General features: G+C 40.0%; 1 protein-coding gene across 1 annotated transcript; it reads left to right on the forward strand.

Annotated features, from left to right (window-relative positions):
* The first annotated feature begins 3,741 nt into the window (after positions 1-3,741).
* alkbh5 (alkB homolog 5, RNA demethylase) lies at positions 3,742-12,939 on the forward strand. Its single transcript, XM_088342229.1, has 4 exons — positions 3,742-5,391; positions 7,500-7,580; positions 8,768-8,890; positions 12,482-12,939. Exons 1-4 carry the CDS (start codon positions 4,691-4,693, stop codon positions 12,636-12,638), a joined length of 1,062 nt encoding a protein of 353 aa, XP_088198355.1. The 5' UTR covers positions 3,742-4,690; the 3' UTR covers positions 12,639-12,939.
* Positions 12,940-14,402: the final 1,463 nt, after the last annotated feature.

The following is a 14,402-nucleotide window of genomic DNA, read 5'->3' on the forward strand; positions in this document are numbered from 1 at the left end:
TTAAGAATAGGTCTGGAGAGGGATGGGCGCCACCAGGCTGTATTTTCCAAAGACGCACCGCAGGTAATTGTGCCTCTAATACCTGCGTGATTTAGGAATCCAACCAACCAACTTCGAAAGCAGTTTACCTCCTAGCTATTAAAGAACCTCTTTGAAGAGGTAAACCAAATAAGCTTTACTGTCTGTATAAAGTATTCTATTTTGATACTAAAATATGCATTCCTATTTGCTTTTAATTTACCATTTCTTCAATCCCATACACCCAAGTAAGTGAATATTTAAAGATAGTATCTGTTTTAGAGGGACATTGTGTTATTTAGCGCCCAAGGGGGGTAAAAAAAACGTCGGTCATAAAAAAAAAAAAAAAAAACACAATTGATATAAATAATAAGCATTCTACCTCGTAGCTTTTAAGAACTTCAGCGATGGGGTACACTAAAAAAGTTTTAAGGTTCATATAAAGTACCGTATTTTCCACACTACAAGGCTCATGTAATATATTTTTCATACATAAGGCGCACCAGACTATAATGCGTTACAGTAGGAACGTCAACAAAACAGTAAACCAAAGAAGCGTTACTATCTACAGTATATGAACTATTTTTTTAAAAATACATATTTTTAAATTACTTTTATTTATTTTTATTTATAATTAACCACTTCTTCAGTACCATACACACAAGTTAGTAAATGTTACAAAAAAGTTCATATATTACCCATTAATTACATGTATATGAAAATAAATGAGAACATTTTATGAAGGCTCAAAAACTCCAAATTAATCAAAACAACTCAGTCAAATTTGAATTTACACTTGCTACCTCCAATGCTCACGGCGGCGCAGTGGTTAGCGCATGTGCGGCACAGTTCAAGTCGTGGGAACCTCCTGCGTGGGTTCAAATCCAGCACCCGGCCTTACTTACTGTGCGGAGTTTGTATGTTCTCCCCGTGCTTGCGTGGGTTTCCTCCGGGTACTCCGGTTTCCCCCCACATTCCAAAGACATGCATTTCAGGTGGATTGGCCGGTCCAAATTGTCCCTAGGTGTGACTGAACGAGTGAGTTGTCTGTCCCCGTGTGCCCTGCGATTGGCTGGCAACCAGTTCAGGGTGTCCCCTGCCCGCTGCCCGATGATTGCTGGGATGGGCTCCAGCACCCCCGCGACCCTACTGAGGATAAGCGGTGCAGCTGATGAGATGAGATGAGATGAGACCTCCAATGCTGGGTATAACAGCAGCAACAGTACACAGAGATGGATACATGGACGGAAAAAAATACATTTTATTTATTTTATGTATTGGTTTTCTCGGTTTTTTACATTGAGACTCTTCAAAGATTGTACAAATGGCCAACCGTTCGGCATCCCGGGCGTAGTGTGGCTGTGATGCACTTTATCCACTAGAGAGCGCTGCTGGGAGGAAATGCATAAACGAGCACAGCTCGATCAATAAGAAGGTTGTTTACTCGCCCCTAATCTGTTTTTATTTTGGTCAGTCGTTGACCTATAATGTTTGCACTGAAAGCTGAAATGTTGACATGCAAAACTAGCTCAGTAAAATGAGCTGTTATTGTGTATGCCTAATGTTACGACCATCAAATCTAGTTTTGTACATAATTGGAACATTTGAAAACCAAAGGACTCACTTTTTGACCTGACATGCTTTTGTCTGCTACATTTTATATTATGTTTCAGTCCGTCACCTGAAACATAAAATGTTATGTGCCTGTTGTTTCTTTATATATATATATATATATATATATATATATAGATATATATATATATATATATATATATATATATATATATATATATATATATATATATACTAGTAAAACCAGCTGCAAAAAGCCACCAACCAGCTGCAAAAAGCCACCAAAATGCTACCAGATGTAAGCCTCTCTGTGTAAATACCCATAGTGAGAGACACAGTATATATATTTTTTTAATTTTCTGATGAATGTCATATTGCAAAACAAGAATGGTGAAAACTCACTAAATATCATTGTATGGTCATTTTTTATCCATAATAAAATATGTATACTATCAAAATTGTAACCCCACTTTTCAAACTTTTGTCAACAACTTGTTTATAATATATAATGAGCAATCCCAGTTTACAAATAATAAATAATGTACTTAATGAGCTTCTAGATGCCCTAAATATTTTTTCCCTTACTTCTGTAGCAATTATTGTTATTTTTGTATTGTTTTATTTGTAACAATACCATGTTCACAGTCTCGTGCTTTGGAATTTTCACTTGGCCCTTTAGCTCTCGTCTGAATTAATGATGTGTCGTTTGCGAACGAGACAGCATATAGAACCGACTCTCTGAAGTGAAATTTCCTCATTTGTTTGTGAAGACTTGAGTGGGGAAGAGGTGATTTTGGCCTCACCTGGACCCGCCATGTGCCCGGTTCCCTGGGTCCGACGGCACCGGACAGCACTCTGTGTGTTCCACTGAGAAGCTGTCCAAGCGGACTTCGCGAGAGGGGGGACAACGCAAAGGGGGGCCCTTTGCGCTACATCCAAAGCCTGTTTTTGTACCGAATTCCAAGTTATTTAAAAGGATTGTACAGTATTAACAGAGACAATGAAAAATAACAGGTGGATAATGTTTTTGGAAAATCCTAAGAGAGAGAGAGAGAAGCTTGGACCGACCTCAACGGACCAAATCGGGCCAAAATTTAGATCGGGTTGGGCAAGGGCTCAGACTTAAGATCTTGCCTTTATGCTGAAAGTGGCGGACAAAACCTTTTCCCAAGTCATTATTATTTGTATAGCCCTTAATTACAAGAAGACTCAAAATGACTGTACAGACTACACACTACTATGACACCATTTAATTAATCTGTATTACATTACTATTAAACTGTCAAATGTGACACAGAAGACCCCGGGATTTTTGCTCTATTTTTTAACTTCAATATTAAATAAACACTAAATATGTTTGCAGAACCATTCTTGATGAATCTGCATCCGTTTTCAGCCTTGTATTTTGTTTTAAACAAAGTCAATTATTTATTAAAGAAAAACATTTGCCGTAAGGGCAACACAATACCACGGGAACCACTTCTCTCATTGAAGATCAAACAATATATTTATTGGCACACTGCTTGCTCAATAGCATCTACTTCATTAGAGTGTGTGATAATATCATGATACAGCCTTGAACTGCAATACTTTCTTCGATACAACTCCATCAAGTATCCTATAACGACCTTTCATTATTAAATAAACACAGTGTACTGTAGTCATAAAGCTTCTTTCTTCAAGTTTCACAGCTGTTGACGCGATCGCTTAGGTGGCTTACCGCCCCCTAGCTAATCATAGACGTTTCTCAAGGCCCACTAAAGGGCTTTCAGACGCCAACTCGAAAACTGATTGGCTAAACCAACAGCTGTCTCAAAGACTGATATTACACTCATGGCCTTCAGGATTTTTGTGCAGGCCTCCGAGTAGTTTTTTGAGCCAAGCAACAACTAATGGCCGAAATGTGATTGATGGAATGCTTGAATATAAAAATACACATGAAAATGCAATGAAAGGAAGCTGACTGACAATTTGGAAATCTTATTGTACAAAATATAATTAACATAACATGATTCTTGTGTATTTTAGGTCAGCAAAGAAGGTCCTGTAGGCCCTCACGGCCCATCACTGGATTAAAAAATGTCTTCGCCTGTCCTCAATTCTTTAACACGTGACTGTCCCGCCCCCAATTCCACACAGCGCATGCGCCAATCCCTGGCTTTCCACGAGATCACTTCCTTATTCTTTCCCCTCCCCGTCGGAAAAAAACAAGCTTCAGTGATTGCCTGTAATCTTCATTAATTTCTATTCATTCCATTTCTTTGATCCAGGCGGAAACGACATATTCTGGGGAATGTGTTTGCAATCCATCGTGGAATGCCTCTGTGTAGGGTTTTTGTAGCATTTGGAGGCTGCAGAGTCTCCAAACCAGGCTAAAATGGGTTACCTTGTATTGACGATATCGTTTCCAAGTTAATGTTATGTTTACTTTTTGGCTCAGTGTTTTCTCCCTTTCTCTCTATCGCTCTGAATAATCATTTAGAAGTATTTAAATGACGTGACGGCCATTGAAAGTTAGTGTTTTTTGAGCGACATCAACACTAGCACGAATTATGTTTTCACGTCACAACAGCATAGGAATTAATAGGATTACGTTGATGCACACCTAGCTTCTGTTAGCTATCTAGCCCAGGAAGTTAAATATTGACCGTTTTTAACGTCCTTTCGGTCAGTGTGAAATGCACCAGCGGCATAACCGCTAGCGAGCAAGCCGAGCCAGGACCGCTCCAGTGCGGACTGATTTTTAAATCACCGATGCTAATGTTAGCCTGAGTGCTACGGTTTGATTTTGACGTCACTCGACGCATTGCTCGGGGGCACTGGCGGAGGGATCTAGCATACTTACCCCATGTTAGCCAGCCGACTTGCTAGCTAGCGTGTGGAGATAGCGGACGGACCCAGTTAGCCTTACACGCGAGCACGGTAACGAATTTTTGTTTTTCAGTGACAAGGTAGAATTTAAAGGAGTAATTCGTGTTAGCTCGGCCAAATGCAAGGGAGCAACATCGGCGCCAGCACAGGCCGCTTTTGACGTCGTGTCCGCCGACACATGACATCCGCCAGCTAAACTTAGCATCGCTCAGTTCTTTCCGGAACAAACATGTCGACCAGCGGCTTCTCTGATTTGCGCGACAAGCTCCGATCGTTGCCACCGCCGCACCGAGAGGACTACCGTACGAGCAACGGCAGCTCGGCGCGAAAGCGACGTCGCCGGGAGTCCGACGACGATGATTGCGATCACAGCGATGACAGCGGCGAGCTCCGCGAGCAGGAGGCCCACCGAGTGCGCAGCAGTGTCCTCCAGAAAAGCATCTTCACGTCCGAAGAGTGTTCGCGCATCGAGGAGAAGATCGACGAAGTGGTGGCTAAGGCGGAGGCCGGACTTTATCGCGAGCACACCGTGGATCGTGCACCCCTGCGCAACAAGTACTTCTTTGGCGAGGGCTACACGTACGGAGCGCAACTGGAGAAACGCGGTCCGGGCCAAGAGAGGCTCTACAGGAAAGGGCAGGTGGACGACATCCCCAGTTGGGTGCACGAGCTGGTGATCCAGCGCTTGGTGTCTGCCGGTGTTGTCCCGGAAGGGTTCGTCAACAGCGCCGTCATCAACGACTACCAGCCGGGTGGCTGCATCGTGTCACACGTGGACCCGCTGCACATTTTCGCGCGGCCCATCGTGTCCGTGTCTTTCTTCAGCGACAGCGCGCTCTGCTTCGGTTGCCGATTCCAGTTCAAGCCCATCCGAGTGTCCGAGCCCGTGTTCGTGCTGCCAGTCCACAGGGGAAGCGTTACGGTACTCAGGTAAAGGCGACTAAAGGCAGAATCGCAGCCGATTTTTCCAATTTCAGTCAAGATATTGTTAAAAGGAGGCATGAGGCGATTACCAGTTTTAAGCTTTTACACCCACCGATATTTCGTCACTGGCATTGACATAAAGTACTTACCACGTTTTATTTTATTCAACTTGTTCACCGGGGCCATCACTACCCTAAACAAGCATGCAAAACTCTCAAAATATATTTTGCGGAACTTTATTTGCGAGTTTTTTGTTGCTGATTGTTATTGCACTACTTTTCATTGCACTATTGTTACGATATACTACTTTTTTCATTGCACTATAATTGCAACTTAGGCCAGTCTTTAAGCACTACTTTGTAAATACATTCGCTTATATATCCCGACAGCGGGTTATATTATTTTTCTCATTAGAGTCTTTATTAAATTTTTACCTACAGTGCCACGCCTTGTCTCGTTGCATACAATGTTGATAACGAAAATCAAAATTAAATTCATTGAACCAGTGGTCAGCAACCACTGGGCCATCCAAAAATAATTTGCCTTATTTTGCCCTTAGACTGTATTCATGTAGGCACGCATTTTTTTTCATCCCAAAGAAAACTCCGTTTGGGTGGAGATAAAATCGAGGTTTTATGATTGATCAGCCAATATTGCTGAACTCATATGCTCAGAAGTTGATGTAACGGGAATAAAACCCGGATTGCGACAGAGAAAGTGCTAAATCTTGACTTCTTGGTCACTAGGATTTGTTCACAACAGGAAAAGGAATCAGATTTTATCTCATCATCACACATTTTTCTCACGGTGCCATGTCGTACAACCTGTAATAAAGTATTATAAGAAGGAGTTCAGCCAAAACAACGTACAGCATGGTACCTTAAGTGAAATAATAGTGTGGTGATGAGATATAATTTAATGCCTTTTCCTATGTCATTAGTGTTATTGCTACTCGTGTTATTATTGGGCCGGACTGCGTTAACCGGTCCCCGGTACGGGAATGCTTTGAATTACAGCTTTTCTAACCATAAAAACGCTTACCGATTAAAAAACTCAACAACAAACTATCTACTCAACTAGTATTTTAGTCAAAGGCTATTTTGGGAGTGAAAAAAACTGCTCCACAGATCGCATTCAGTTTCCATTGTGGTAAAAATGTTCCACTTCCGTTACCATCAAGCACGTGTTTTTTTTTAATTCTATTGTGGAGACAATGCGTTTAAAATTAAAGTGTCTAATAAAATCTACTGTTTTTTAATGTCAAAAGGTTGACGTTTATGTGTTGCAGTTTAGAGAGGAGAATATATTTTCCATCTTTAGAGTTGGGTAGAAATCCACTTTTCATAAAGCTAACTTATCTTTTTATAAGACTGATTTTGTTTCGCCAATTTCGTCTCAAATCCCGATTCTCTCTGTTGCTGGTAGCTGACACCATTGTAGATTGCTAACATTTTCTGGCGTACAACGACATTATTATCTTCCATTAAGCACTTATTTTGTAAGTCAAACAAACTTATCTCTGTTTTGATTCTACATAGTCTGTCTTGCTGTGTGTAACTAGGTACCACGTTGTCTGTAAGGTTTATTATCGCCAAATGAAATTATTATTATTAAGGGAAGCAATTAGCAGAGGTTGGCAGGTATGAAATGGGCAGATACATAAAATATATACACTTGAGATAGGCCTAGGTTGTAAGTGCATTTGAACAATGGTGCAAAATAAATTGTGCTATGCCATTAGCAATAACATATTACCAAAGTAGTTGAGAAATCAAAAAAGGAACACTCATTTTTTTGAGACATGGGCAAGAAAGATTTTTTTCTGTCTGTGTGCTAGTTTCAGGTGCAGATTGCCCTGGGAAAGAAACTCTGAGCATGTTTTCAGGGACCTGGGACACTGATTTACTAGGATTTTAAATTCAAACAGGATATCAACGTATTTTGTTGGGGGGGGGGGGGGTGTCTATGACATTATTCCTAGTCCATTATTACACTGTGAAAGTCTGATATCAACCCTGACACGTGATTTTTTTTTTACCACTGTATTTCAAATTGATCTTGATTTGAATTCAAGAAGAAATTTCTGGCAACTCACTTGACGTTTTGTTTCTCAGTGGCTATGCCGCTGACGACATCACACACTGCATCAGACCGCAGGATATCAAGGAAAGACGCGCCGTCATCATCTTGAGGAAGTGAGTCAACAAATGTGTCAACCCTCATCTCCCTCTTAATTTTCTCGAGAGAATTATTTGTTTAACAATTTGTACTCGGGGACCTTGTGGTTTGGAAAGGTACTTCAATAGGTTGCTCCTCTTATCCCCACATTTATTTCTTGGTGTCATCCCTGTTTCATTTATATATTTGTTCAATGGACAATTTATAATTTTTAGTGCCTTCTAGTCAAGTCAAGTAATGTTTATTTGTATAGCCCTTAATCACAGAGTCTCAGAGGGCTGCACAGACCACAGATTATTGCAAACCACAGAAAACCTACATGAGGGCAAGGAAAAACTGAAAAACTTCAGCACGAGGAAAATGAAAAAACCTTGAGAAGGTACCGCACGTGAGGTAATCCCCCTCCCAGGATGACCAGGCTGCAATGGATGTTGCAATAACAAATAATACACAGATATTGTCAACACAAAATATAGGTTATTCATATGCTATAGAATAGAAGTGTGTTTTAGGCCGAGATTTAAACAGTTCCACTGAGGTTGCAGATCGAATCTCCAGGGTAAGAGCATTCCACAGCACCGGGTCCCGAATGGAGAACGCTCTCAAACCTATGGATCTCTTCTTGGCTCTTGGGATCGATTGTATATCAGCATTTTCAGAGCGAAGGCTCCGGACTGGAACATAGGCCTTCCACTAGTTATACAAATAAAGTTTTATCCGTAAAAAAATATGTATCTGAATAATAGGCAAAAAAAAAAAACAATGTTAATTTTCATTAAAAAAAAAAATCATAGGTAGAGAAATTTGACATTTTTTTCGGTTCTTGGTATCCCTTTCTAGAAGTCGCCGCCATGTTTGTCTCAGATCTCGCTGCTACGGGCACCCAAAGCGACGAAACTCACTATGTGTGTAGAATGTTGAAAAAATAAATGTGCAATGCTCCCGATTCGTCTGTAACTTGGAGATGCTAACCCAAAGAAATATTTTGGGTCCTTGCTCAAACAATAGTTTTTTTCGTTTTTCGTTGAAAAGTTTTTTGTAGCACTAGGTACAAAAAATATTTAAATATTAGATACTGTCCCTTTAATATGTTTGCTCAGTGTCAATCAAGCAATTTTGAGACCAATTGCTTGATGGGGTCAACTTTACCCCAATCACCTCTGTACATACGAGAGAAAATATTGATTGTTTTTTTCCTCCCCAGAACCAGACCTGATGCCCCCAGACTAGACTCCGACAGCCCTTTAAGGTCCAGCCCAGTTGAGCGACCGCCCCCTCTCAAAGCAAAGCGCTCTCATCGAAAGGCCGACCCAGACGCTGCCCACAGGTACCAAAATCTTGGACAAATCGAATGTGATTTAGATGTCTGCAGAGCTTGTGAAAGAAATTGAAAACCGGTCAATAATCGTATTATTTCAACTCTATTTTGAGTCACTGATTTTTCATTTTGTAAAACTCTAAACTAACCTTGTGGAAATCTGGGGGTTTTGTTTTAATAAAAAACATAAGGTATTGATTTAAGTGTGCTTGGTAAATTGTAGTTGGTTGGTTGGATCCCTTAAGCGTCCGGGTCATAGCGGCACCATTTCCTGTGGTGTGTTCTGGGCAAGAACAGCCTGGTGGCGCCGGTCCCTCTCCAGGCTAACAGAGTACAAACATCAAAAGGACCCTTATATTATTTTGTTTTGTTTTTTTACCCTAAATTCTGGATTCTAGAGCACACCTGAATATAAGCCAAACCCAGTACATTTTTAAAGGGGAAAAACATTTTGGAAATACTTGTCTATAAACCTCTTGTAAGCACATTGAAACACGAGATATTTACAAAGAAAAACTGTACACGGAAAGAGTAGGGTGGTCCTTAATGGGGGTCGAATTTTTTTTTTGGGAAATATTGGGCTCTGACCCCCTGCATATGTTCTTATATCGATAAAAACACACTGTGTGCAATTTTGAACAATTTGGATAATATTTAGAGGTAGCTCAACGACTTTGAAATTTCCCAAAATGGTAAAATATTGGCAATTTTCGAGAAAAAACGGAAATCTTAACCCTATGTGTACGACGTTTTAGAACATCCAATTTCAGTCCATTGCTTATAATTGTAACACAAGAAAAGTTACAAGTAACTTTGTACACTAGGTCTGATATCATGTGCCAAAAATCCTTATTTTTCATACCAAAATTTCAGAGGCCTTGAGCGACCTCTAAATATCCTTTGATTTTGATGAAACTTTGCTTAATTACGTTTTGTATATATTGGAACATATTCAAGGGGTCAGAGCATGAAATTTTAAAAGTCGAAAAATAAGGACCACCCTAGGAAAGAGTTGTCAAAGTTTTTAATAATATACCTTAACTTTACTTCCCAACAGTGCCTGTGACACAACAGCAACATGGTAGCACAGCACTAACAAGGCCGATTTGAAAAAAGCATACCACTTAAAATCACTGAGACACGGCAGTAGCACGCAAGCACTCTTTGACAGTGCTGGTTACAAAAAACATACCAAATCAGAGAGAGCCGTCCTCATCTTTCTTTTTGTTTCATAAATTTTAGACACCACGACAGTCCTCCCTTGAAATCCTTAATATGTATTTTTGGTGGCGATAGCTTTTGCTTTCAGTCTGATCTGCACAGTGGAAACACTTCAGCCATCTGCTCTCTGGGGCTTCACCCAGTCTTCAAGGAATATTTTCCAGTTGGGGCCCCCTCTGTCTACTCTCTGTTATTACCCCTGAATGTTGTTTTCGTCTTTTTACATAGATTCAGTTCTTCCAGCTACATTTCCCATGATTAGGCTCTGTTTATGCTAATCTTATTCATGCAAGGTTACCAGTTCATTAAACTCGCGTCTTCTTTGACACATATATTCCAGCTGTCTCACTCTTACCTTTACTGTCCAGGCTCCCCTGGTGGCCGTTACAAGAAATGCATAAATTGGCCTAATCACTACATAAGCCTCAGAATTTAAACCTTGCGACAAGCACAAAGGCTTATAGTCCAGAAATTACAGTATTTGTCTGTATGGAAATGAAAACATATCTATATTTTGTCTGTGTCCCTTAATTGAGAACACTTTGGGACACTTCTAAGATATTTTACACAAAATAATCAACTCAAACATTTGCCTTTAAGCACTTGATATTTAAAGTGACACTGTATAATATTTGACCCTTAGATCGCTGTATTGTGTTGTGCAACTGATTTTTTTTCTTTTTTTCAAAGCACCAGGAATAGTACAAACTAAAATAAAATACCCTTTGGAAAGGTAGACAAGCGTTTTGAGTTGTTTTGCCTTCAACGGCAGGTTTCTTCAGAGACAGAATGATAAAGGGTTCCAACAATGGGCGTGCAATATGCTAGATCGTTGAAAATGGCAAGCTCCAGAGTTTTGTGAAATTGAAAGTTAAATTTGGGTTACAGGGAAGTGACTATGCTCGTTACTTTCAATTGAAGGACTACTATCATTCAGGACGGCGGCACAGTTGTTAGCGCGTGAGCGGCACAGTTCTGAGGTCATGAGATCGAACCTCCTGTGTGGAGTTTGCTTGTTTTCCCCGTGCTTGCGTGGGTTTCCTCCGGGCACACCGGTTTCCTCCCACATTTCAAAAACATGCATGTCAGGTTAATTGGCCGGTCCAAATTGTCCCTAGGAATGAATGAGTGAGGGAATTGTTGTCTGTCCCTGTGTGCCCTGCGACTGGCTGGCAACCAGTTCAGGGTGTCCCCTTGCCCACTGCCCGAAGACAGCTGGGATGGGCTCCAGCACCCCCGCGACCCTACTGAAGATAAACGGTGCAGTTAATTGATGGATGGACTCCGATCAAAAAGAGATAAAACTGCAGACTGGTCATAGTCATCAACTTTTTTGAAAAAGCCTTTTTAGGGAATCTTAACAGAAGACATATTACAAAAAAAGATGAATACCTTGTAAAAATTCTAAAAAAAAAAAAAAATTATGGTATAAACAAGAGTCCCCCCACTGTGGAGCAGTGGGTGTGCACTGTGGATGAATTATTTGTATTGGAGAGGACAGCATTACGAATAAGAATACAGGAAACCTAACTAATTGTCAAATGGGGAAAATTGATTGTTTACAAGAAAAAATAAGGACACCACTAATAAAAAATCGACTTTGAATAATGCTTAGAGTATGGAAGATACTACCCAACACAGCAATATAGTTTTGTTTTTATATATTTATTCAAGTATGATAATATATTACTGTGTAACGTGTGTCTAAATTTTGAGTTCTGTTTTGGTACAAAAAAGTGCCCGTTATACACAGATGAATACGGGTTACATTTTTTAACAAATGCCATTTATTTGACCTCTAGCACAGTGTTTTTCAACCGGTGTGCCGTGAGAAATTTTCTAGTGGTGCCGTTGGAAGTTTCCCAATTTTATCAGAAAATCAGGCCATTGTTCAGTATTTTTGCTTTCTCCAGACAAGGAACTGTAATAGTCATCCATATCAGTTGGTGGCAGTAGATTTTTATATACTAATGGTCTACTCATGAGGTAGCACAATACATCTAATAACTTAATTTGTTTAACAAGGCGGTTTGAGATTGCACTGTAAAAAATAACATAAATAAAGCACATCATTCTTTTTCATTTTAAGTATTATTTTCTTCTTTTTATATACTAATGAACTTCTTATGAGGTAATACAGTGAATTATAGGACATAACTTTATTTTCAAACATTTTCGACAGACGGTGTGCCTCGGAACATTTTTATAAACAAAAGTGTACCTTGCTTCAAAAAGGGTTGAAAAACACTGCTCTAGTAGATGATAAATATTACACAATGTCCCTCCGAGTAATGAAACGGTTGACTAAATGTGGGCTTGATTAAACCTTTGCCTGAAATGTGGCAAGCGCCCCAACTGATTTTGCAATTGCGGTCACAGGCCTCGCGTGCTGGAAATGGACAAAGAGGAAAATCGCCGGCCGTCTTCCGGCCATCGGCGACACAGCTCGTCATCGGACGACTATCGGAAACGCGGGGCGGACCACGACAAGCACCGAGAAAGCTCCTCGCGCAAAGTCAAAATGCGGCGCCATTGAGGACCGCCCAGCCGGGTGGATTTTTACTTTCCGTTTGTCTTTAGCAGGAGGGCATGTTTGTGATCTAAAGATGTATATACCTTCAGAAGCTGCCTGTACATAAGTGAAGCGGAGCTGTACAATAACATTTGTCTTAGTCTCGGAGCCTTTTGTCTTTTACTCCGCGGTCATTTTCTCACCTTTTGGGTTTGTTTGTTGCAACAACAAGTAGAGAATGGTTGAAAACTTGGGCCTCTTTCCTTTCAAAGCGTGAGAGGCCATGTTTATGCTTTTTTCTCAATTAAAGCACAAACGTTCGTCACCGTTTGGTTTTTGGATATACAGAGCCATTTGGCTAGCTTCATGAGTCACACATCAACTGGAACAGGATTTCGGATGGTAACAAATCTTGCTCGCTAAAGCACACAGTCAAGTGTTGAGTTGGGCTATTAATAAATAACTGCGAAAGAGGCGAGGTTGCCGGAGTTCACAATGCCAGGCGACCTTTGGAGGACAAAGGTGCTCGCCATGTAATCTATTTCTGCGAAGATTCTTCAGGTTTTTGGGAAGTAGCATATTTATTCGTGTGTAACGGGCACCCATGGGTTTTGATGAATAATCCGTATTGAAATGTGTTTTCCTCAGCTCAAACTAAACAGGGTTTGTACAGGTGCTTGAAATCCTTAAAAATACTTACGTTTAAATGGGGGTTTCAATTAGTGAAACATGCTTGAATTTTAGGTGAAATGGTTGTAAATGCTTGAAATTGTTGCCATGTTTTTTAACAAGTTTGCCTTAAAATGATGCTGACGCTACTCTCTGGAGATTACACTTTGCGATTGCTTTTCTTCCCTCTTGATTAGTGGCAGTTGGCATTAGTTTATATCGCATTGTTTTATGAAGCATCTTTGCTCCTTACGGACAGGTGCATGCTACACTAAACAGGGCACTCTGAAATGTATATTGGTGCAAGGATTATGTATTAATTATGGATATTTATGATGAACCCCCCAAAAAATAAGGTAGCAGATTCCCAGTAGTAAATTATAATGAAAAGAACTTCCTGCTCCTGAAAATGTTGGCTACATGTTACTGTCCTTTTACCCAACACCTATATGGAAAGATTTGTAACAACATATATTCGCCATTTACTCAAGATCTAAAAATAAAATGTCTCGATAAATCACATGCAAGATTTAAAATCACATATATACTGTACATCTGTGATTTACATATGTGTAGCTCTGTAACTTAGATTAGTCACACTGGATTTTTATCTTTTAATCGTACTGGGAAAAGTAGAAAATTGACTTTAAAGGTCCTTAAAAAGTGCTTGAATTTTGGCCATGAAAAATGTGTATGAATCTTGATTCAACCCGTTTAGTTTGTGAAAAAAAATGCTGTTGAGATTGGAGCATCATCAGTGTTTTCCAAATATTAATGGCTGGGCTACCGTGGAGTTTCTAGTATCTCAAAATGCCTGAACGCAATCTTTAGTATTTTGTAAGGAACGACTGTTCTGTTTCCCAAGATATATTAAAATAAATTGCAGAAATATTTATGGCTCTGCAAAATACATGATTCACACCAGATTTATTCTGTTAATGGTAATGGGGAAACTAAAAAAATTGGCTTTGAGAGTCCATAGAAAGTGCTTAAATTTGGCCACGAAAAGTATGTATGAACCCTGTAAACATTGTAGGTCACAAAGTGTCGAAAACTGGACAGGAATCGAACCTGGATTGCAGCTGTGACTACAGTTGAATAATAGCTCGAAGGCCTTTT

This window comes from Urocampus carinirostris, chromosome 8 (assembly GCF_059441175.1).
Source record: "Urocampus carinirostris isolate Australia breed hairy pipefish chromosome 8, RoL_Ucar_1.0, whole genome shotgun sequence".
In the NCBI taxonomy this organism is placed as follows: Eukaryota; Metazoa; Chordata; class Actinopteri; order Syngnathiformes; family Syngnathidae; genus Urocampus; species Urocampus carinirostris.

What these genes read in the sequence shown, in the direction of transcription:
- alkbh5 (XM_088342229.1), top strand. Translation starts at nt 4,691, where the DNA reads ATGTCGACCAGCGGCTTCTCTGATTTGCGCGACAAGCTCCGATCGTTG. An exon ending in GGAAGCGTTACGGTACTCAG is followed by an intron (nt 5,392 to 7,499) that starts GTAAAGGCGACT and finishes TTTGTTTCTCAG; the next exon opens with TGGCTATGCCGCTGACGACA. An exon ending in GCCGTCATCATCTTGAGGAA is followed by an intron (nt 7,581 to 8,767) that starts GTGAGTCAACAA and finishes TTTCCTCCCCAG; the next exon opens with AACCAGACCTGATGCCCCCA.